The 22,644-nt window shown below is 48.5% G+C and overlaps 2 protein-coding genes across 9 annotated transcripts in view; one reads left to right on the forward strand and one right to left on the reverse strand.

Moving 5' to 3' along the window:
* The first annotated feature begins 1,702 nt into the window (after positions 1–1,702).
* CUNH2orf76 (chromosome unknown C2orf76 homolog) overlaps positions 1,703–22,644 on the forward strand; it is a 77,394-nt gene continuing 56,452 nt past the window's right edge. For 2 of the 8 annotated variants that reach the window (XM_040474859.1, XM_040474858.1), the window contains exons 1-2: positions 10,388–10,468; positions 22,295–22,419. Coding sequence is in view for 2 of the 8 variants with exons in the window: in XM_040474858.1 (XP_040330792.1) it covers positions 22,417–22,419 (3 nt within the window). In the remaining 6 variants the exon portion in view is untranslated. Of the gene's footprint in view, positions 1,858–2,006; positions 2,115–10,355; positions 10,469–22,294; positions 22,430–22,644 lie in introns of those variants that run through there. The other 6 variants (XM_040474857.1, XM_040474861.1, XM_040474865.1 and 3 more) reach the window with 6 other exon arrangements.
* Positions 4,787–10,276, reverse strand: DBI (diazepam binding inhibitor, acyl-CoA binding protein). Its single transcript, XM_040474867.1, has 4 exons — positions 10,151–10,276; positions 8,994–9,111; positions 6,397–6,459; positions 4,787–4,994 (listed from the first exon to the last, which is right to left on the reverse strand). Exons 1-4 carry the CDS (start codon positions 10,157–10,159, stop codon positions 4,921–4,923), a joined length of 264 nt encoding a protein of 87 aa, XP_040330801.1. The 5' UTR covers positions 10,160–10,276; the 3' UTR covers positions 4,787–4,920.

The raw sequence follows: 22,644 nt of genomic DNA on the forward strand, positions 1-22,644 counted from the left end.
GGCAAAACCGTGTTAAGGGTGGGGTAATCACCTCTCCAAAACCCCTCCCACTTTGCAGTCCTCCTTTTCTTTCGGCACCTCTCCTACTCAGTGGCGATGCTCTGGGGCTGGTGGGTGAATTCTCAGTGTGGTCACCTGGGCAGCAACTGAAGCTCTACCTGTTCATGATAAAACTGCTAACCCCCATGCTTTAAGGCCCTGGATCTCTAACACAGATGAACCCAACCGAGTGTTCGTTCGCAAGAGAGTCCTCCAGGTAATGGTGTCACATTTGCACTTGACAAAGACCTTCAGGGTCTTACTTCTAGAGGGCTGCCGGTGGAGGGAACCAGCCCACAGGCAGCCACACAGAGTGGGCAGGCACATTAGTTTCCTGGGGTTCCTGCAACAAATCACATAAACTAGGTAGCTTAAAACAATAGAAATTTATTCTCCCATAATTCTGGATGCCAGAATTTAAAAAAAAACTTCTTTTCCCCCAAGGGCAAGAATGTCTTTGTCGAAGTGGGATGCTGGGGCGCGGGGGGGAGGGAGACTCTCAAAGGCCTGGAGCTCTCCCAGTACTCAGCTGCATGCCCCACTGTGGCTGGCAGATCCAAGTGGTGGTGACAGCCCGGGGCCAGCAGCCAGGGTCAAGGGCCCTAGAGATTACCCCTCCCCACAGTGCCGTGCCACATGCTTGCTTTCTCACCAATTTCCCTGGAAAGACTTTATCGGACTTTACAGCTACATACAAAAGGAAAATATCCGTAGTCTAGAGCTATGTTCATTCATTACTTAGCAAGGATACTCACCCCAAATCATAAAACATTCAGAAAAAGCTATCGGTTGGGGCACCTGGGTGGCTCAGTAGGTTAAGTGTTCGACTCTTGATTTCGGCTCAGGTCATGATCTCGTTGTTCGTGAGTTTGAGCCCCACGTTGGGCTCCACGCTGACAGTGCAGAGCCTGCTTGGGATTCTCTCTCTCCCTCTCTCTCTCTCTGCCCCTCCCTCCCTCATGCTTGCTCTCTCTCTCAAAAAAAAAAAAAAACTATAAAGAAAATTACAAAAAAAAAAAAAAAAGAAAAGGAAAAGCTGTCAGTTGACCAATTCCTGGTCTTCCAAGGGTTGAGTTGTATCCAAGGCGGGGCAGTGGTGGGGGCGGTGTTGCAAAGCAGGGGGCGGATTCTCTGGATGAAGGCAGAGAGGGCATCCCAGGGCACCTCTGTTGCCCTGCAGTTTGTGGTTTACAGATCTTTCGAGGCGAAGATGGCACCTGAGTTGTCTTTCAACTCTAGACTCCTGAGGGAGCTTTGCTTATTTTCTGGTCTGTTCTTAGCTACCCCATGTTCTTTCAAAAGAGAAGTCATGCAGAATCACACAAATAAATAAGAGAGGAAACATTCTGATCTCTTCCTTGGGAGCTGCCAAGGGCAGAGGCGTTGTCTTGCCTTGACCCAGGCCCCAAAGGCAGAGCTCTGCTAAAGCCTGCCTCTGCTGGTTATTCTTCCTGCCCTGTCCTCAACTCCAAACACCTGTAATTTAATTTTCAACACCTTTAATCATCTGGCTACTTAAACCACCCCCTCACAACTTCCCAGCCTGACTCACATCAAGGCAGGCATTTCCGGTGCCTTCTCTTTCCCCTCCTACGGCTTTCCTTCCTATTTATCCCAGACAATGCCCTTCTGTTCAGCCTCATTTTATTGATGAAGAAACTGAGGCATATAGTGGCAGAGCAAGTCCCTTATTGATCTTCGACACTGGTTCCCAGGCTTTTGGCTTTTGGAATTACTCTTGTGTAGGGAGAACATCCTGAGACAACCTACACTTACTTGCATTTGCAGTAACTTCCCACTTAATGGAGCCTGGCCAAGGTGGGGAACAGCCTTCTGTGGCTCTAGGCCAGGACCTGTCCGGATAATGGGGAAGGAAGTATCAAGGGTGAGGATATGCGTTAGGAAAGGCCTCCGGGCTGCTAGGAAGTTGTGTCTGCCGGGCATTGTGAGGTTCTTTACTCTATCAGCCCATTTTCTAGATGAAGAAAATGTGGCTCCAAGAAGATTCGTGAGCCGGCACCTGAGAGATGGCAGTGGGATTCACGGGTAAGTCTGTCGCCAGAGGCAGATTGGAGGTAAGAAGTACCTCAGGGGAGCTGTGGATGCCTCACCGAGGAGAGGGGAAGACTGGGTGCCCTGCCCTGCTCCTCTGCCCTCCTCGTTTGTTCCCAAATGACACCCTGTGAATCCTCCCCGGGCTGTATATGGACTTCCGCAGAAGCCATTGGAGCAGGCATGACCCCTGAGCCCACTGGTGATGTGTTCTCAGAACACCACAACTGGCTACTTTGGTAGAAATCAGTACCACTACTCTATAGTGTGTGTGTGGGGGGGGTGGGGGCTGGGTGGGGATGGGGGTGCTTCAGGGCTCCCCAAACCTCGCAGAGCCTCAGAATCACCTGAGATGCTTAAAAAAGCATGTTTCACTGGGGCCCTGCTCCATCCTGGGAGATGTGACCTGCCTCCCTGAGCCACTCCGCAGGAAGACTGGCACAGGTGGGGCGTTTCCTAGCACCTTCTGCTAGCCCAGTGAGGCAAGTGTCACCCTTGTCCTCTGAGCGACAGTGGAGATGCAGGTCTGAGTGGCAGCCAGTGGCCACGAGAGAGAATGTGACAGAAGGGGACACGCAGGGCCTTCCTGGACAGAGACTCCTGGGTTTGGATCCATTCACGTCACCTGGGCCTTAATTCCATCATCTCAATAATGGGTCCAGTAGTCCCGATTACAGAGCATTGAGGTGTGGTGCCCACTTCAAAGCAGGATTGAATTCACCAACCTGAGTGGGAGGCTGGCCCTGCGGGTTCTCACAACTGACAGCCAGTGACTGGAGGCCGCGCCAGTTGTGGGCGGACGGGCCTTTTGCTTCTGGCTAGGTCCTTGACTCTGACAGACGTTGATTGCGAGGGACGTTCCCAGGGACAAGAGTGGTTTTCTTGTCCCTCAGACTGGCGGGACAAAACTTCCGGATGAAGTGCCACACACCGGGGACCCGCTCTATGGCAGGAGTTTCTCACACAATTTCATCTCACGCGGACTCCCACCCTCGCGGTAGGCGTGCTGGGCCTGAGCCCGGAGCCAGGTCTGTGTGGACAGGAACCACGCCCTGGGCTCCATTCAGGGCGGCTTTTCCTTTGGTTTACACCAGAAGCAGCCAAAAACTGATCAAAGCAGATAATCCAGATAATAATAGGTGTGTGGCTATAGCTCCCTACTGCCTCCCTCAGGGATCATGGAAGCCTGGGAGTTCTGCGGCCTTGGTGGCTGGCACCACCAGGCTGGTGCAGGGCAACCAGGTGGGAGGAGAGCAGATCTGTGGGCCTCCTGCCCCACATGCCCTCAGTCACATTAGCGCCCAGGGGAGACTTCCACCTAAATGGCATCGCTACTCAGGAAGTCACTTCGCTCCAGTTGCACGGCTAGGCTTTGGGACTTTGACCCCGTGGGGAGCAGGTTCCTGCCTACCCCTGAGCTTCTGGGCCTAGTTTTCCATGCGCAGGCTGGGCTGGAAGCGGACGGTCACCGTTCTCAAAACCCACTGATGTAGTCAGATTCACGGAACGCCTCTGACCACATCTCCTTCCCAGCAGCCGCCTATCACATTTGATGACGGTCAGATTTTGTACTTTTCAACTTCATCATCAAGACTTCTCACTCTCTAGTCCCATTTTCCATCGAAGGGGTGCCGTGCTCCAGCCATATCAGACGGTTGCCCTCCTTGCCGTTCCAGCACGGGTCACGCCTGGGGGGCCACCTTGTGTGGTACGGGCACCTGAGCCAGGGAGACGTGCACGTGAATGCTGGCTCTCAGATTAGTCACCAGCGGCGTGACCTTGGGCAAGTCACTGTAACTCCTGTTCTTCTTGCTGAACCATGTCTAAGACCAGGGCACAGGCTTTGGAGGGAACGGAGAGCCGCTTGGCCTCGAGGAGCTTCTCCTTGATTTCAGCCTCCGCAGCCACAGCTGCATGATGGGAAAACCCCAACCTTCCTTGCAAGACCGTGGGAATGAGTGGAGCAGAACGTCTGGTGAGGAGGGCCTGCCAGCTGTCTCTTTTTTTCTTTTCAGCAACCTACACCCGCCAGGGTCGAGCTCCAGCCTCTCTTCTCTGTAACCTTAACCCCTGGCCTCCGGGGTCCTGATCTCCTTCTTTCCCTGCTAAGCACCCACACCACCCGACTCGGTTATGCCCGCCCAGCTGCCTGTGAGCCTGGGGCTCTGTGGATGCCCCGTGGCAGGTATAGTTCATTCCTGACAGGGGCCTCTGGCCTTGTTCACTTGCTCTGGAACCACGGACTGGATGGACCTCAGACGAACCTTAAATATTTGTCAACCCTGCTTTCCTCAGAGCTTGAGGCCAGCAATGTCCCCAGCACAGGACTGGCAGTCCCTGCGGCCTGAAGTCTCAGCCAGCGCATGCAACTGATGTGGCTGGAATGGGGAGGAACAAGGAGTTAGGAAAAGCGGTTTCTCTAATTCTTTTCCTCCCCATCAGAGGTGTGTGCGCTTCAGGCTTAGACTGGGTGGGTCCCCTACCTCGCACCCTAGCAGAGTGGAGGCTGAGCTCCAACGCTTCCAGACAAAATCTTTAGAAAAAGGAAGCGAGGAAGAGCCATGAGAACGGAGGAAGCGATTTCAAGAACTCTGATTACCAAAGACTTAAAGTAACAAATGCACTTTTAATTGATCTACAGATAAAAATTACTCAGAGCACGTCAGTGACCATTTCAGCCCCTACTCTGGTAGGGCCGTATCCTGTAGAGTCTTCAGGATCTAGGTTAATGGGCTATTTTCATCATTTCTCGTCATCCACAGCATTAGAAAAACAAGGCATTGTTATCAGTTTAGATGAAATGCATCGCCGGCAGCCAAATCCAGTTCCTTATATTCCGTATTTTTTCTTTAGCTCTTCTACTTTGTTGATGTAAGCTTTCATGGCATCTTCCTTGGAAGTCCCTGGAAGGAGTCAACAGGGTTATTGGTCAGAGAGGCAGCACGGTAGGAAAGCAGCAGACTGGAGCCTTAGACAGCCCCCAGTTTTAATGCTCTGAGGCTCAGTTTCCCTTGTAAAGTGGGGATTCCACTACCTGCACCTCACAGGCTTGGCCTGAAATACTTAAGGCGCCTGGCCCACGGTGAATGCTCCACAGAGCCCTGAACCCATAACGTGTATACAGCTGTCCTGAAGCTTGTCATTGGCCTGCCGGCCATGTGAGTCCCCCACTGCTGGAATGAGCGGTCAACCTGAGCCTGGGGACAGAGGCTGGACACTCCGGACAGGCAGGAAAGCCTAACACGGGGAGCTGTAGTGACTTTAGTCGTCCTGCTTCCTCTCATGGTTGGCTTTGGCCTATCAAGTAGCCCTCTGCCGGGCTCTTATCTGCCAGACGTGGCCATGAAAAAGCAAAGCCAGATGCCCTCTTCTCCCCAGAGGGAAGCTGTGAGTAAAGTTTCATGAACTCTGAGTGAAAGCAGCTGGCTCATGGAGTGGAAGGAGGCAAAGTTTTGCCTTCGTGCTGCGGTCCAAAGGGCACTGACCTCAGCAGTAACACCCAGTTTCCTGGGCTCTGCGGCGAAGGGGAGATACACCGGGAATCCGAGTGCTTTCTGGAGCATTGGAGAGTACACGGACACTGGGACAGAAATGCCCAGTGACAACGGGCAGTCAGACGGGCATTCCTGTCCCAGTTCCTTGCAAATCCTAGGAGTGTATTTATTGTATTCTGGCCCTTTTTGAGTTCAAGGGTTTTCCATTTGCAGGAAGACAGAGGGCTTATTCAGAAATGAGCTAGCAAGAACACAAAAGCTGGCAGGCACTTCACTGCCAACTTGTGGGTCCTGCTGCTGCAGGTGGCACGTGATTAAGTCGGAGCCGGGCTCCTTCTTGGCTGCCGTTGCTTAGCATATAATAGCTCCATTCAGGGGCCTACGATGTGCCAGCAGCCTGCCATGCATTAGCTCATTCCTTTCTTTTATGTGCCTTTCTGGCTGGAGGGGAGCTGGGGAAGGCTGCTTGGGTAGGGGGTCACTACCCGGCCTTGTCGGGGAGAGGAAGGTGCGGGAATATACGGAAAACCCAGGCCAACTAATTACCTCCCAGCCTTTTCTCAGTAACCTGGTCCCGATCCCCTCCTCTCCCAATGATGCCATTGCGCAGAGATGGTGCTCTTGGAGGAGGCATACATGGTATTAGAAGAAAAAGTAGGTGGCCCAGTTTTTTTCCATTCTGGCTAGGTTAGGCCGGTTTCTAGCATGGGCCTCATCCACTTTGTTTTCTCTCCTCACCCCTAACACTTCATAATGAAGAGTGTTTCATTACTGGGCTTCACAAACCGGGGAAACTGATGAGAACAATCACCTTTCAGCTGATTCCAGGCATCCCACTTGGCCTTGCCTTTGAGATCCAACAGTCCAGGCCGTTCTGAAACAAGGGAAGAAAGGACATTAGATCCGCTTCAAGCCTTTTTAAAATGTTTTATTGATTTTTGAAAGAGTGCGTGTGCATGCGTGGGGGAGGGGCAGAGAGGGGCAGGGGCAGAGGATCTAAAGCAGGCTCTGCGCTGAGAGCAGACGGCAACCTGATACAAGGCTTGAACTCATGAACCGTGAGATCACGACCTGAACCGAAGTCCAAGCCTCAACCGGCTGAGCCACCCAGGTGCCCTGGATCTGCTTCAAGTTCTAACGGAGAATATTATCGATGTTCTTGCACTGAAAGCCATCTTTCACTTCATCTGTTCCTTCCAGGCTCTGTTATGGAGTTAAATGGGTCTAGCATAGTGGGTTCTGCCTTTAGAAACCCAGATGTACAGAAACCCAAACTTATGATCTAAAGAAAACAGTAAGAAAACTTTTCATTACTAGATGGTCTTTGTTTTAAAAGTTAAACAACTCCAAGATTTCTTTTTTCTTTTTATTTAAAAAAAATTTTTTTTAATGTTTATTTTTTTTTGAGACAGAGAGAAACACAGCATGAGCAGGGAAGGGGCAGAGAGAGAGGGAGACACAGAATGTGAAGCAGGCTCCAGGCTCTGAGCTGTCAGCACAGAGCCCAACGTGGGGCTCGAACTCACGAACTGTGACATCATGACCTGAGCCGAAGTCGGACGCCCAACTGACTGAGCCGCCCAGGCGCCCCTCCAAGATTTCTTTTAAAAGGCATACTTAAAAACATTTTTTTTTTTTAAACAAGTACTACATCCATTTATATGGCTTAAAATCTGAATGCTATAAAAAGGGCTACTATAAAGTTTCCCTCCCACCCCTGCTCTCAGCCACCCGGTTCTTCTCCTTCATGCTATTATTGCTGTCAGTTTTCTGGGAGTCCCTTCCTGTGAACAGTCTGTTCATATCCTTGCCCCATTTTTCTACCAAATTGTTAGTCTAATTCTTGATGATTTGTGGGCAGTTGTTCCCCCCGAAGGCAAAGCATCCTTAAAGTTACACCATGATTTTATGCTCCCAGGCCTGTCATCAGCTGCACGTGGGAAACACCCTCGCCACCTCCCCGCTGACCTATTTTACTGCCATGCTGAGAGCAAAGGCAAAAGGAGCAGTGGCAGTGCTCACCGCCGGGACCACTGTGTCTGAGAAACATCAAGTCTCCGCAGGTGCTTTCAGGGAGGTATTCCCAGGGGTACCAGGAGGTGCACCTGCAGAGGGCGCACTCCAACAGCCCTTTTTGTGCAGATGGAGACATACATTTGCACTAACTCAGGGCCACCTGCCTCTTGTGGCACCTGATAGGTGACTTGTGCGACTGAGGACTGAGCTTTGGGTTTTTTTTTTTTTTTTTTTAACTCTTTCTAATTTAAATTTAGATGGCCACACGTGGCTAGTGGTGACTGTATCTGGATGGTGCGGCCCTAGAAGGAGCTGAAGCCTCCGCAGTCAGGAAGTGAGAGTTACTCAAGCCAGTCTATGTGTGCTCCTGCAAAAGAAGGGCAGAGGCCAGTGTCTGTGAAAATCCTGTCTGGCAGAAAAGCATCTCAGCCCCTCCGGCCACCCCCACTTCATCTCTCCCCCCTCTCCCTGGGAGGATAGAGAATTTATAAACCTAGCATAAAACTCATCTTTGCCCCTAGACCTCTCTCAGCTAAGCCCTTCCTGTCAACTTTGATTTGGTGCTGCTCATGATCCTTAGCTCTGGGCACCATCTCCTGCTTCCAGATGGCTGGCAGCCACCGACTTGCTCCACCCTCCACCCCAACTGCAGTGGAACTGGGGGCCATGCCACCCTCCTGAACAGACAAGGGGGTGACCTCCTTTTGGGCTGCCATGGCCACCGCCTCTGAGCCCTTGCATAGAGTGAATCGTGCTGTTGCCTCAGTATACAGCTGGGTTTCAGGGACTTAGGGGCGGAATAAAAACCGTCCAAGGGGGGAAAGGCTGTCTTCAGACTATGGTAGTCTAGACTATGGCCTCAAAATCTGTACCAAGATTTTTTGATAGGCGAGAAATGGTCATCAGGGCTGTGGTCAGCAAAACGGCTTCTGACCTGCCACAGGAAGCCAGCTGCTTCTCTGCTCCCGATATCAGGCTGCCAAGTGCTCTGACTTCTGTCCTGACTGTCTGGGGAGGCATGCTACTGAAGCAGTGTGGTTCAACGAAGCTACTACTGAGTTGAGACCAAGTCTCTTCCAAGCTGGGGTCTTTGCTTCTTCCCAAGTAGGTGGAGAATGCTGGTGATACCCCGTAAAGTCCTCCCCAAACTCGGGTTTGAATTCTGTGACCTGAGCCACTGAGAACAGTGCAGGGTCTGTGAGTCCCATTCAGGAACGTGATCTTCATGAGGAGCGGGGGGAGCCCCATGAACTATTACCATGTCCCACGTGAAGAGTAGGGCTTCGGGCAGTTTTGAGAGTGCAGTTCCCACAGATTAGAAGAGCTCCAGCACCCATCAAGGCTGTGGAGCCTGCTTTGACGCGGGGCCTTCCCAAGCTCATCTCAGCATACCTGTGTTTATGTCACCCACGGTTGCTTGTTTGTAGTGGCCGTAGATGAACAACATCTCATCATCTGCTGGCTTGGTCTTGAGGTGCTTAACATCCTCAGCAGCTTTGTCAAACTCAGCCTAAACCGTGGGGGAGAGGAAAGGCCTAAATAGAGCTCAGTAATGGGGAGAGACAGTTTGGAAATGCAGCACTCCTGAGATGCCCCTGAGGAAAAGCAGTGTGTCTTCTCATCTCCCCAAGAGGGAAGCCAGAAAGATTCAGCAAAACAAGGAAGGGAAGCACATTGGTTCACTCATTCAATGGACAACTATGTACTGGATGCTCTCACTATTTATCAGGTGCTAGAAACACAGCGGTGAAGGAGGAAAGTTAGGAGTGCCTGCAGTAGGCATTCACTTCATTGAAAAAGCAGCGTGGCCAACTGCCTGACCACCCCTGGGCCAGGCCGGGGTCCCAGTAAAGCCTCGACTTGTGGATAGGACTAGCACAGCGTGTTTGAAACAGCTGAGATGGGTACAGTTTTGAGTGCGGCTGGCCAGAGGCCATTGGACCCCTCCCCCCCTGGGACCAGGCGTCCAGCGCCGACCTCTCTCCTGGTGTTCCAATTGGAGAGAGGTGATGAGTCAGAGGTCATTCCACACAGCTCGGTCTCAGAAAAGAGGCTACATTCCAAGGAGGGAAAGGCCTCTGGGTCACCTCTCCCCTTCTCGTACGTTGGACACCCGGCCCCTGAGTCCCCTGACCTCTAAACTGTTAACAACCACTTCCTTGCTTTCCCATTCTGCATGGCTTCCCTACTCTTGCCCTGACCTTCCGGATGGGGAACTCGGTCCCCTTGCTCCTTCAATCCATGCAACCCTCTACCTGCCACCTTTCTCCTTAGGACCCTCTTCTCCAACTCCTGTTCCTGCCTCGCCGCGGAGTCCACCCCACGGGCAACTTCCCAGCAGTTACCGGTGGGTAGCTAAGTCCAAACCTGGAAAGTTCCGCTCACAAAGCTCTGTGCAAAGAGTCAGAGCTGGGCACGGGTCCAGGAGGCACAGCGGGGCCGGGACGGGAAAGACTCTGCGGAGTTCTGCTTACGGGAGAGTACCCCCCTCGACCCCCCCGTTTCTAGCCCCGCCGCACCTTGGCAGCCAGGCTAGGCACGCGCTATACCTGAGACATGCCGGCGGGGTTGCAAGGATTCCAGAGACTGAGCGGAGGCGGCCAAGAGCAGGAAGCAGTAGCACAAGACTCGACTGGCAGCGCCTTTAGAGGCGCAGCCGCAGGCGGCTCCAACCGGGCCAGGCCAGCGACAGGCAGCCAATCAGAAGCCAGCCTCACGCGGGGGGCGTGTTCAGCCTCCGCCGCGCGGCCAACCTCTCCCGAACCCACGTGGGTTTACTCGCGCAGGCGCAGAGAGGAGCCGAACGGGACGCCGGGAACAGGTCTGGGCCGCGGAAGTCGGGCGTGCTTGTGGGTCCGTGCAGGCAGGTCCGAGCGGGGTTCAGCTCCGGGCCGCCGTGGGGGAATGCAACGCGGGGCAGAGAGGAAGGGGCGGTGGCTGAAGAGCAGAGGCTTTTAAATTTGTTTTATTAAATCGTGTATCTGGAGTGAAGAGCCTGGAAGTTGCGGCTCTGGACCAGCAACCTCTCAGGCCTGGGGAGGGCGAGTGCGCTCCGCTCCTCTCGGGGGTCTAGAGGAGACCCTCCGGGATCGGTCCGTGGAGAACTGCGCCGTGGGAAGTTGGACCGGCCCCAGAAAGGCGAAGCCGAGGCCTCTCCCTCTGAGCTTTGGGCGTGTCTGTGACCTGCCCGTGGCTTTAAGTTTGCGGTCCTGCAATGCACAGTTTTGTGTTGCATTTCTCCATCGGGTGCATTAAAAGCTTTGCCAGTGTCTTATTTGCCTTAACAAACCCGGCCCGGACCAGGTACCCAGCAAGTGTCTGTCAAGTGAATGACTCTTCATTGACAAATGTTTACTGAACTCTCTGCTACCTAACTTGCGCTCTTTTAGACCTTGAGGATACAGCAGTGAAGGAAACAGATAAATTCCTGCATTCCTGGAACATTGGGGATGCTGGTTAACAAAATAAGTAGAAAGTTTGTTAGGGGGATAGGGGGTTGGAAGTTTAGTTTTACATGGGAGGTGGAGGGCAAGGGAAGGTAACATTTGAGAAAGCCCCTCAACAGAATTTCCAGGCAGAAAGTAAGTGTAAAGGTGTGACCAGGGAGTGGAGGGAAAGAGAAGAAAGAGAGGAGACTGGAGAGTTGAAAGAGGTGGCAGGCTGGCTAGGTGACGGAGAGCGTGGCCTTTATAGGTACTATATGGTACTTTTATTTTGAGATGGGAAGTCAGGCTTTTAAGCAGAGGATGAGACTGAGAGGTCAGGTCTTTACAAAGTTAGGGTGATATTCTCCATGGGAACAGAAAGGAGCAGCACAGGTGGATGGCAGAGTTTGAGGATGATAAGAATTTTCTGGTAGTGGTTACAAAGCTGGCTGAAGGGAGGGAATTGATGGAAAATTCTCGTTTAAAAAAAGATGGGGCTCCTGGGTGGCTCATTCGGTGAAGTATCCGACTCTAGATTTTGGCCCAGATGATGTTCTCACCGTTGTGAGATTGAGCCCCATGTCCGGCTCGGCGCTGACAGTGGGGAGCCTGCTTGGGATTCTCATTCTCTCTCTCAAAATAAATAAAAATAAACTTGAAAAAAAGGAAAGGAGATGATTCCTCTTCAATTCCTAATTTGTGTCAAGGGGACTAGACAACAAATCCACACCCCCCCTCCCCAATTTATGGCTATAGGAGTTTAGAAAAAAAGGTGGGGTGGAAGCTTTCGGAGGTAATTTCCTAACTAGTGGTAGGCCAGCCTTTATAAAATGTTTGGGAAGAAGTGGAGGCCAATAGCAGAGAACAAATCTGGAGGCTTTATTTTAGTCTCTGTGTAATTTTGGTAGAGAAAGCAAAGCCAAACAAATTGACAAAAAGTTTGGAGTTACACTGGGGGAGATTACATTCGAATCTTAAGAATACAGTTTTTTTCCCAAAGTGACAATTCAGAGCTGTTTTTGGTTTTGTTTTTATTTTTATTTTTTTAAATCCCCTTCTGAGGCACAGATGAAGCCTGGATTCATTTCTGTTCCGTCATGTAGTGCTTACAGATGGGCTAATGGGAATTCAGATTATTGCCTGTGTGGGTCAGATTTCTAGTCAAATGTATCTTAAAGTCACTAGGTTTTAACATTAAGTTATTATGTTTGGCACATTTGAAAAGATTAGGTAGCTCTGAGCATGTAACTTCGTATTCCTCAGAGATTGGTTGATGTGATTGAGTTTTGACTGGACACTGTAGAAAGCAGGGCTGGTGTTTTAACATGGTAGTCTCCAGTTTATTTTTTATTTTTATTTTATTTTTGCTAGAGCGTAAGCGGGGAAGGGGTAGAGAGAGGGGGACAGAGGATCTGAAGTGGGCTCTGTGCTGACAGTAGAGAACCTGATGCGGGGCTTGAACTCCCGAACCGCGAGATCATGACCTGAGCTGAAGTCAGACGTTCAACCCACTGAACCACCCGGGTGCCCCTCCAGTTTGTTTGTTTGTTTAATTTTCAAAAATTTCTTATTTTTTCCTTCAAATTTTTATTTAAATTCTGGTTAGTTAACATACAGTGCATTATTGGTTTTAAGAGTAGAATTCAGTGGTTCATCACTTAATATACAACACCTAGTGCTCATCATAACAGGTGTTCTCCTTAATACCCATCTAGCTCATCCCCCACCCACCTGCCTCCATCACCTTTGTTCTTTAGCGTTTAGAGATCTCTTGTGGTTTGTTTCCCTCTCTTCCCCCCACCCCGTATGTTCATTTGTTTCTTAAATTACACGTGTGAGTGAAATCATATGGTGTTTGTCTTTTTCTGACTTATTTCTCTTAGCATAATACACTCTACCTCCATCCATGTTCTTCCAAATGGCAAGATTTCCTTCTTTTTGATGGCTGAGTAGTATTCCATTGTGTATATATACCACATCGTCTTTGCCCATTCATCAGTTGATGGACATTTGGGCGCTTTCCATAGTTTGGCTATTATTGATAATGCTGCTGTAAACATCAGGGTGCATGTACCTCTTTGAATCTGTATTTTTGTATCCTTTGGGTAAATAACCTAGTAGTGCAATTGCTGGGCCATAGGGTAGTTCTGTTTTTAACTTTTTGAGGAACCTCCATACTGTTCTCCAGAGTGGCTGCACTGATTTGCATTCCCACCAGCAGTGCAAGAGGGTTCCCGTTTCTGCTCATCGTTGTCAACACCTGTTGTTTCTTGTGTTACTTAATTAAAAAAAAATTTTTTTTTTTTGCATTTACTTATTTTTGAGAGACACAGACAGCATGAGCAGGGGAGGGGCAGAGAGAGAGAGGGAGATACAGAATCAGAAGCAGGCTCCAGGCTCCGAGCTGTCAGCGCAGAGCCCGATGCGGGGCTTGAACCCATGAACCGTGAGTTCGTGACCTGAGCCGAAGTCGGATGCTTAACCGACTGAGCCACCCAGGCGCCCCTGTGTTACTTAATTTTAGCCATTCTGACAGATGTGAGGTGGTACCTCATTGTGCTGATGATTTGTGTTTCCCTGATGATGGATGATGTTGAGCCATCTTTTCATGGGTCTGTTTGCCATCTGGATGTCTTCTTTGGAAAAATGTTGCTCTTGTCTTCTGCTCATTTCTTACTTGGATTCTTTATTTTTTTGGGTGTTGAGGTTGGTAAGTTCTTTATCGATTTTGGATACTAACCCTTTATCTGATATGTCATTTGCAAATCTCCTCCCGTTGTGTAGGCTGCCTTTGAGTTTTGTTGATTATTTCCTTTGCTGTGCAGAAGAGAAGCTTTTTATTTTGCTGAAGCACCAATAGTTCATTTTGCTTTGTTTCCCTTGCCTCGGGTGATGTGTCGAGTGAGAAGTTGCTATGGCCAAGGTCAAAAAGGTTGCTGCCTGTGTTCTCCGCTAGAATTTTGGTGCTTTCCTGTCTCACATTTAGGTCTTTCATCCATTTTGAATTTATTTTTGTGTATGGTGTAAGAAAGTGGTCCAGTTTCATTCTTCTGCATGTTGCTGTCCGGTTTTTCCAACACTGTTTGCTGAAGAGACTGTCCTTTTTCCATTGGGTATTCTTCTCTGCTTTGTCCAAGATCAGTTGACCATATAGTTGTGGGGGCAATCTCCAATTTAAGTGGAGTTGATTTGTTGGTTGCTTGTTTGGAATATGCTCCACATTCCTAAAACATAGCACTTTTTCACATGATGGTTTTGTGCCCAGGTGAATCCACAAAAGTTGCTTAATGCAGTTGAACTATGGAACTAGTGAGGATTGCGGATCCCAGGGAGCAGGGTGCTAAGTGGTTTTTCGTGTTGCGGAGCCCCCGCTAGGCCAGGTTTTGAAACAGGTGAAGGCATGCCCTCCAGCCTGCTTCCTGCTTCCTGCTTCCTGCTTCCTGCTTCCTTCCCTCAGGGACTCATTTTGGGTAATTTCTACCTAAGGAAATGGTGTCTTAAGGCCTCCACTTACTGCTTCTAGTCTATGCAGTTGGAATGACATTTAACTTTTAACCTAAAGAGATAATAGCAAGCCGGTAAATTTTAGAGTATGTCTGGGGGTCAATAAATTATATGAATTTTTTAAATGTTTTATGTATTTTTGAGAGAGAGCGAGCAAGCATGAGTCGGAGAGGGGCAAAGAGAGGGGATAGAGGATCTGAAGCAGGCTCCGCGCACTGACGGCAGCGAGCCTGATGTGGAGCTTGAACTTGCGGACCTTTGAGATCATGACCTGAGCTGAGGTCGGATGCTCAACCAACTGAGCCACCCAGGCTCCCCTAAATCATATGAATTTTTAATTCTAAATTTGGGTAGCATTGGAAGGGAAATTGCTTTGCATATTCCCCAGAAAGTGCAAGTTCCTCAGCTTTGTTTATATCCTTGCTAGCAACTAGCACACTTTGTAATTATTTTATTTACAGTCATTTTTTAAAATTTTTTAAATTAAAAAAAATTTTTTTACATTTATTTATTTTTGAGAGCCAGAGAGACAGAGCACAGGCGGGGGAGGGGCAGAGAGAGAGGGCGACAGAATCTGAAGCAGGCTCCAGGCTCTGAGCTGTCAGCACAGAGCCCGGTGCGGGGCTCGAATGCGCAAACTGTGAGATCATGACCTGAGCTGAAGTCGGACGCTTAACCGACTGAGCCACGCAGGCACCCCCATAGTCATTTTTATTTATGTATTCTTCTGTCTGATCTCCCTCCTCTACATAAGCCAAGGAGAATAGGGATTACCCTGTATTGGTCAGTTCTGTATCTCCAAGTGCCTGGCACTTCTTAGACACCTGAACAAAATGGCAGGTGAATGAACAGAGTCATTTGCTCTTTAGGAAATGTAGTCATTCTGATTAGCTGTGAACTTGGAAACTATTAGAACTGAATGTGCAACTCTAGGCTATGGTAAAGTAGATTAATTCTGGTAAAAGGACTATGTAACCTCTTTGTATCACAGCCAGCTGGAAACAGAACACCTGAAATATTAAGAGAAGATGGGGAACCTGATGAGCCAACTAGTCAGCCTAATCGGCCTTCCCACTTAGTGGAGAGGCTCTTGTCATTGCCGCAGCCTGCCGTCACATCCTTGGGGTGCCAGTCTTGAGTACTCACAGGCTACCCTTGCTGGGTCTCAGCGTAGAGGCAGCCGGGCAAGATGCCTTAGCAGAGGTTGAAAGCAGTGCTTGCCCAGTGGGTGTGAGTCGTAGTTTTATATTAGGTGTCTTGATGTAAACTAAACCTGTAATTTCTAAAAGGAACCTAGTTATTTAAAAAAATGGACTACAGTTACAGGAAAGCTTTGCTAGAAGGCAAAGGCTAGAGTGCTCACAAATGATGAATTATCTCCATTCAGTATTTATTTTCATTTCTTGGTATGTGATTCCTGAGGCACGGCTCAAGCAAAGCTGGGAGGAGATTAGTGTGTTTTAAAGGGAAGGAAGCACTTGGGAAATGCTTCTGGGGTAGGAGGTGGGCAGAGTATGGGGCGTTTGTTTTGTGAAGGTGGTGGAAGGAGGTAAGTGCTGAGATGGGATAAGAATGCAGCATGGCTTTTCTCTCTGTTCCCTCTGTTTCCCCCCCCCCCCCCATTCTTTTCTCTTTCTGTGTCTCTCTTACTCTTCTGATGGCATAACTCGTTTTTGGTGGCCAGGCAGCTGGAGGTGTTAGCCAGTCCCTCCCCTTTGCCATTCTCTTGTTCTTGTGAGTGTTCACGTTCAGAGGAATTGTAGCAAGCTGGATGTGAGAGAAGAGTGTGTGTGAAACCTGTATGTGTATGATTCGCTCTTTGTCCTGTGTCTGTCCAGCTAACGTGGTGGGGTGGTATTTTGGGCTGAGTTGAGACTAGGAGACCAGGGCTTGCGATCAGGGGGCTGTGGTAGGAAGTGTTCTATGTTGTCTAGGAGTAGGGAAGACTTTCTTAAGACTTATTTAAACGTAAATAAACACTGCTGGGATATTGCCTGTATCCTGTCTAGAAATACTTATGACTGGGGCGCCCGGGTGGCTCAGTTGGTTAAGCGTCCGACTTCGGCTCAGATCGTGATCTCATGGCTCGTGAGTTCAAGCCCTGCATTGGGCTCTGTGCTGACCTCTCAGAGCCTGGAGGCTGCATCAGAGTCTGCCTCCGTCTCTCTCTGCCCCTGCCCTGCTCACACGCTGTCTCTCTCTTTCTCAAATATAAATAAACATTAAAAAAAAAGAAGTATTATATTTATGACTAAGGATAGGAATTAGAAATACTAAAATATGATGACAGGTGTTTTGACTGATAATTCCTTTGGAGACAATGCCGATTTTTTGGAGATTAAAAAAAAAATTATTTATTTTGAGAGAGAGAGAACATCCATGCATGCACTTGCAGAGAGAGAGACAGGGAGAGAGAGAATCCCAAGCAGGCTCTGCACTGTCAGGGCAGAGCCTGATGTGGAGCTGGTTCCCACAAACTGGGAGATCATGGCCTGAACCGAAATCTAGAGTCGGAAGCATAACCGACTGAGCCACATAGGCTCCCCGAAACAATGCCATTTAAAAAAAACAAATACTTTATTTTTATTTTGAGATAATGCACTAAAAAAAAAAAAAAAAATCCTAATTTTTATTTTGAGGTAATCGTAGGTTCACGCGCAGTCGTTAAATAATGCAGAGATCCCTTGTACCCTTTACCTGTTTTCTCCCAATGGTAACATCTTGCAAAACAGTAATACCACAATTGAAATACTTAAGATACAGGACATTTCCATCATCAAGAGCCCTCCTATTATTCTGTAATAGCCACAACTGCTTCCCTTCAGCCCTAACCCCTCCTTAGCTCTGATACGATTATGTGATTTTTCTTCTTTAGCCTTCTGCTGTGGTAGATTACACTGATTACTTTTGAAATATTGAACTAGCTTTGTTTCCTTGGAAGAAACCCCACTCGGTCATGGCATGTAATTCCTTGTATATATTGCTGAATTCCATTTGCTAATAATTTAAGGATGTTTATGTTTGTATTCATAAGACATGTTGGTTTGTAGTCTAGAATGATTCTGTCATTCATAGCAAGTCTGGCTGGTGAGTTGATCCTGACCTGAATGTGTTGCGGTGCAAGGTGGTGTTACTAATCACTTTAGCTACAACTGGGGACAGATTTCTCAAAATAAGCCAAGTGAAAGAAGCTAGACAAGAAAGTATAATCCATTTGAGTCCATTTATTTAAAATTCTAGAAAATGCAGATTAATCTATCATGACGGCAAATTAGCGGTTACCTCGGGAGAGGACCAGTGATTATACAGGGGCATGAGTAAACTTTGGTCGGGAGGCAGGGGAATGGATATTTTCATCTTGAATGTTGTAATGCTTTTACAGGTATATACAGGAAGTCAAAATTTAAATAATTTGTAATATTAATTATTAAAATTAAACAATTTTATTAAAATTAAATGATTATAAATTAATATTTATTAATAGTAAATATTAATTATTATGTAATTATTATATAAGTAACTCATTGTATGTCATTTATACCTCAATAAATAAAAGAACTAATACATGGAAAGAACACACCTGGGGACAGATTTCATACCACCTTTTCTAACTGGAAGACTGGTCGTAGGGAAGACTATCCATAGGACACACCTAAAGCAATGAGCCATTTAATCTTCTGGAAGCTCCCACTGAGTAACTAGATTAGTTTTGGAGTGATCACCTGTGTTGGTTACCCGAGAGCTTGCTTGTGGTGTTTTCTTGAAACACCCACGGGTCTAAGATGCAAATAACAGCACTTTTGAGAAGGAGGCAAGTTAATACTTACACACACACACACACACAAATCACAGGCCTGGTGGTGCACATGGTGTCCCTGGAAAGAAATTTCTTTACAGTTTACCCTGGGAGCCTTGTGGCTCAGAGGGCACAGGTTGTCAAGGCCTCCAGTGTAACCTTTAGCCAGCTGGTGGACTGGAGGGTTTTCACTTGAGTACACATCATTGCATGTGGAACTTGCCTTTGGTGGGGCTGCCTGAGGGCAGTCAGTCCTGTCTGTCCTGTCTGTGCTACCAGCTGAGTGGCATTTGTCTGTGGGAACAGGCGGAGGAGACGCCTGGAAATGTTGACAAGTATTTTGCATGGGAGGCATCGGAGCTGGGATGTATGCGTCAGATAGACTTGTTGGTAACAGTGATCATATGGTTGTCAGAGCCATCTTTCAGGGGTCGGCAGATTCAGGTGTCAGGAGATTGGAGGTGCTTACAGTAATTTGGGGGGAAACTCAGCAGGGTATTTTGCCTCATGAGGACTATTGCAGGGACAGGCAGTTGTGAAAGACAAAAGATCTCTAAAGAGCTCCCTGCCTGTGTTTCCTGGGGTGTAAGTCGTTCTCTCCCTAGATGCTGAGGTTATCTCACTCCCTCTACCTGTACAGAAATCTGCGTGTTTCATTCCAGCATCTGTCACTTTCATCTTTCTTCTAATCAACTCCTACTCCCTGAAGAGAATTTTTTTCTTTTTAAATATTCTATTTTTAAGTAATCCCTACGCCCAATGTGGGGCTCAAACTCACACCCTGAGATCAAGAGTCGCACGCTCCACTGACTGAGCCAGCCAGGCACTTCCGCTGAAGGGAATTTTTATAAAACTCACAGAGATGCATTATGTCCCCTACTTTGGACTGCGGTGCATTTGAGTGGGTCATTATTCTTGTGATCTGGGACTTGGTCAATTCAACAAGGGAATCCAGGCAGCTGAACCAGAATTCAAATCCCCTAAGCCCCTTTTGGCGACTTGTCACATGGAGGATGTACCAATTAGGCTGGCAAGGGGGTTTCTGCAGAGGAAAGAAAGAAGCATCTTACAAAGGAATGGCCAGTATAGAATCCCAGGATGTCACACTGGTCTGTGTCAACCCCCTCACCCCCACTTGCAATATTGTTTTTTCTGATCATTACCCAGGAAGCTCCGGAGAGAGGCTGATCCTTTTCCGGGGACGGCCACATTCAGGGGACAGACCATTGTACTTTGTACGTTATGTGCTCCAGGAGGAGATTAGGCAGGTAGGGTGAGAAATCGTTTTGGGTTGATTTCTCAGGAGCCTTTTTTCAGACGATACCAGATGGCTATGGATGGTAGGGAGGAGTAGACAGTCTATGGAGTACCTTGACCGTTAGCCCTTCGTTCCTTAGCATTTGTGATGAAAGATGCACCATTGTCAGACTGCAAATAGTGTGGAAAACCAAACACATGGCACAGATTCTTTTCAAAGGTCACAGTGGTTTCAGGTGATTTGGGACATTAAGACTATAACCTGAAAAAAAAAAATGTCATTGGGAGTGTGGCTTCCTGAGAGGAGGTCAAAGGTCAAGTGTAAGCAGTCTGCCAGAAGCCGGTGGGGGCAACGGTCTGTGTGGTGTGGCCTCCCTCGCCACCCGACCAGCGCGTCGGCCTCTGGCTGGAGTCACAAGTCTGGCACGCGGCGGTGGCCATGTATCAGAGGTGGAGTTCTTTTTGTTGTGCCCGCCTGCGAGGATGGACCAAGGCAGCCGTGCGAGTTGTATATATATATACCACATCTTCTTTATCCATCAATGGATACAGGAAAGTATGGAAAAAGCCCAAATGTCCATCGATGGATCAATGGATATCCATCAATGGATATTCTCCTGTAAGAGAATATCATGAAAGTGGCTACAATTAATAACTCAGGTGGAGTGCGGCTCCACCAGATTTGTGGGCATCTGGATGAGTTGCCCCGCTGGTTCGGTCAGCAGCTGAGAATCGTTGCCACGGTTCACAGCCCAGCGGACAGTTTTCCAAGTGGCAGATCAAACCACTGGGCCTTTGGCGACAGCACAGGGGTCAGTACAAACATCAGATTCATCCATGGGAACATCAACCAGAGCTATGGCAACGGCCTTGAATTCTGCCCACTGAGCGGAGGGGTCATGTCCATTTTCAGTTCTTCCTGGGGAGGGGATGCAGGGGAGCTTGTGGTGGTGTTTCTCTGCCTGTAGCTCCTCCCGATGAGGGAGAATCCCCCCTGGCACTACGGACAGGGAAGTAGAAGTAAGTGTAACCTACCATTTATACATTCACGTGAAAAAACAATAGTACTTTGGATTGGCCTGAAGGGCCCCATCCACTAGGTCACATTAGTCTCTCTCCCCCACTGTGAATCTTATCCAAACCCCATTGGCTGAATCTGAGTACCTCCTTACACAGGGCCAGGTAGGGTGGTGACTTGGTACCTGTATCCACAGAGGCCATAAAAGTTGGAGTCCTTCCCTTCCGAGAAGTCCCCCAGCATACTTAGGTGGATAAGGCTTTCTAGTCTCTCTTAAGGACAGGGAGACCTCAGCCTACCCATAATTGTCCTCCTCCCCCTTTTTTTTTCTTAATAAAAAAAAATTTTTTTTAATTTTATTTTTTAAATTTCCATCCAAATGAGTTAGCATATAACGCAACAATGGTTTCAGGTGTCGATTCGTTAACGCCCCTTACCCATTTAGCCCATCCTGCCTCCCACAACCCCTCCAGTAACCTTTTGTTTGTTCTCCATACTTAAGAGTCTCTTCTGTTTTGTCCCCCTCCCTGTTTTTATATTATTTTTGCTTCCCTTCCCTTATGTTCATCTGTTCTGTGTCTTAAAGTCCTCATATGAGTGAAGTCATATGATATTTGTCTTTCTCTGACTGACTAATTTTGCTTAGCAGAATACCCTCTAGTTCCATCCACGTCATTGCAAATGGCAAGATTTCATTCTTTTTGATTGCCAAGTAATACTCCGTTGTATATATATACCACATCTTCTTTATCCATTGATCCATTGATGGACATTTGGGCTTTTTCCATACTTTGGCTATTGTTGAAAGTGCTGCTAGAAACATTGGGGTGCATGTGCCCCTGCGAAACAGCATACCTGTATCCCTTGGATAAATTCCCTAGTAGTGCAATTGCTGGGTCGTTGGGTAGTTCTATTTTAATTTTTTGAGGAACCTCCATACCATTTTCCAGAGTGGCTGCACCAGCTTGCATTCCCACCAGCAATGCGAAAGAGGTCCTCTTTCTCCGCGTCTTGGCCAACATCTGTTATTGCCTGAGTTGTTAATGTCAGCCATTCTGACAGATGTCAGGTGGTATCTCATTGTGGTTTGGATGTGTATTTCCCTGATGACGAGTGACGTTGAGCATTTTTTCATGTGTCGGTTGGCCGTCTGGAATGTCTTCTTTGGAGAAGTGTCTCTTCATGTCTTTTGCCCATCTCTTCACTGGATTATTTGTTTTTCGGGGAATTGTCCTTCTTCTTAAAGCAGATCTTAGGGTAGAGGGTGAGGGGAAGGACTGGGGGTGCAGAGCAGGAGAGGGGCTCTCTGCCAGGAAGCAAGGCACACTTTTAGTTCCGAGTGGCCTGATGGCTGTTCATCGTCCAACTTAACGTTTCAGTCACCCAGAGCTCTAGATCCTCATTGCGGACATCATTTGTTTAGGCTCTGGGGACTCCTTTGCTGTTCCAACAGCTACCGCCACATTGCCTCTCATCTGAGAGGTGGCGTGCAGCATTGCCAAGGACGGTGAGCCACAGCCAAAGCACCACTGGACAGCTTGTGTCAGTCCTATCCTTTGCTGCTCATCCTCTAAAGGTTAATCAGCCCTTACTCCCCAACACCCACCTCTTGGACAAGAGCATTTGCTGCCAGACCCCAGGGGATCTTCTTATATCCCCAAAGCCCACGAGACCTTTGTCTTTTCTGTTCCAGAAAGCCATGTCTCTGCTAGCGTCCATCGTCAGCAGCAACTGCCAAGAACTGTGAAGAACCTGAAATTTTATCCTAGTTGAAAGCCGACAGTCAGCCCGGTTTGCTGGACACCGGCAGAAGACATGGTAATCTGGGGTCAGAGACAAAGGACTGTCTCTACACGGCGCAGTCAGCAGCATGAATTGCGTGTTTGTGTCAGCGCCTCTTGGCCCATTTATCCCATGGGGGCAATGCAGAGTGGTCCAGAAAGATGCTGCCCACTCAGTGGGTTTGAGTCATGGCTGTAGAGCCCTGAGTTTAGGAAATCCCAATCTAGGTGCTGGCAGAGAGCATGAGACTCCTGGGTCACG

This window comes from Herpailurus yagouaroundi, unplaced genomic scaffold (assembly GCF_014898765.1).
Source record: "Herpailurus yagouaroundi ecotype Mexico unplaced genomic scaffold, PumYag 140, whole genome shotgun sequence".
Taxonomy (NCBI): Eukaryota; Metazoa; Chordata; class Mammalia; order Carnivora; family Felidae; genus Herpailurus; species Herpailurus yagouaroundi.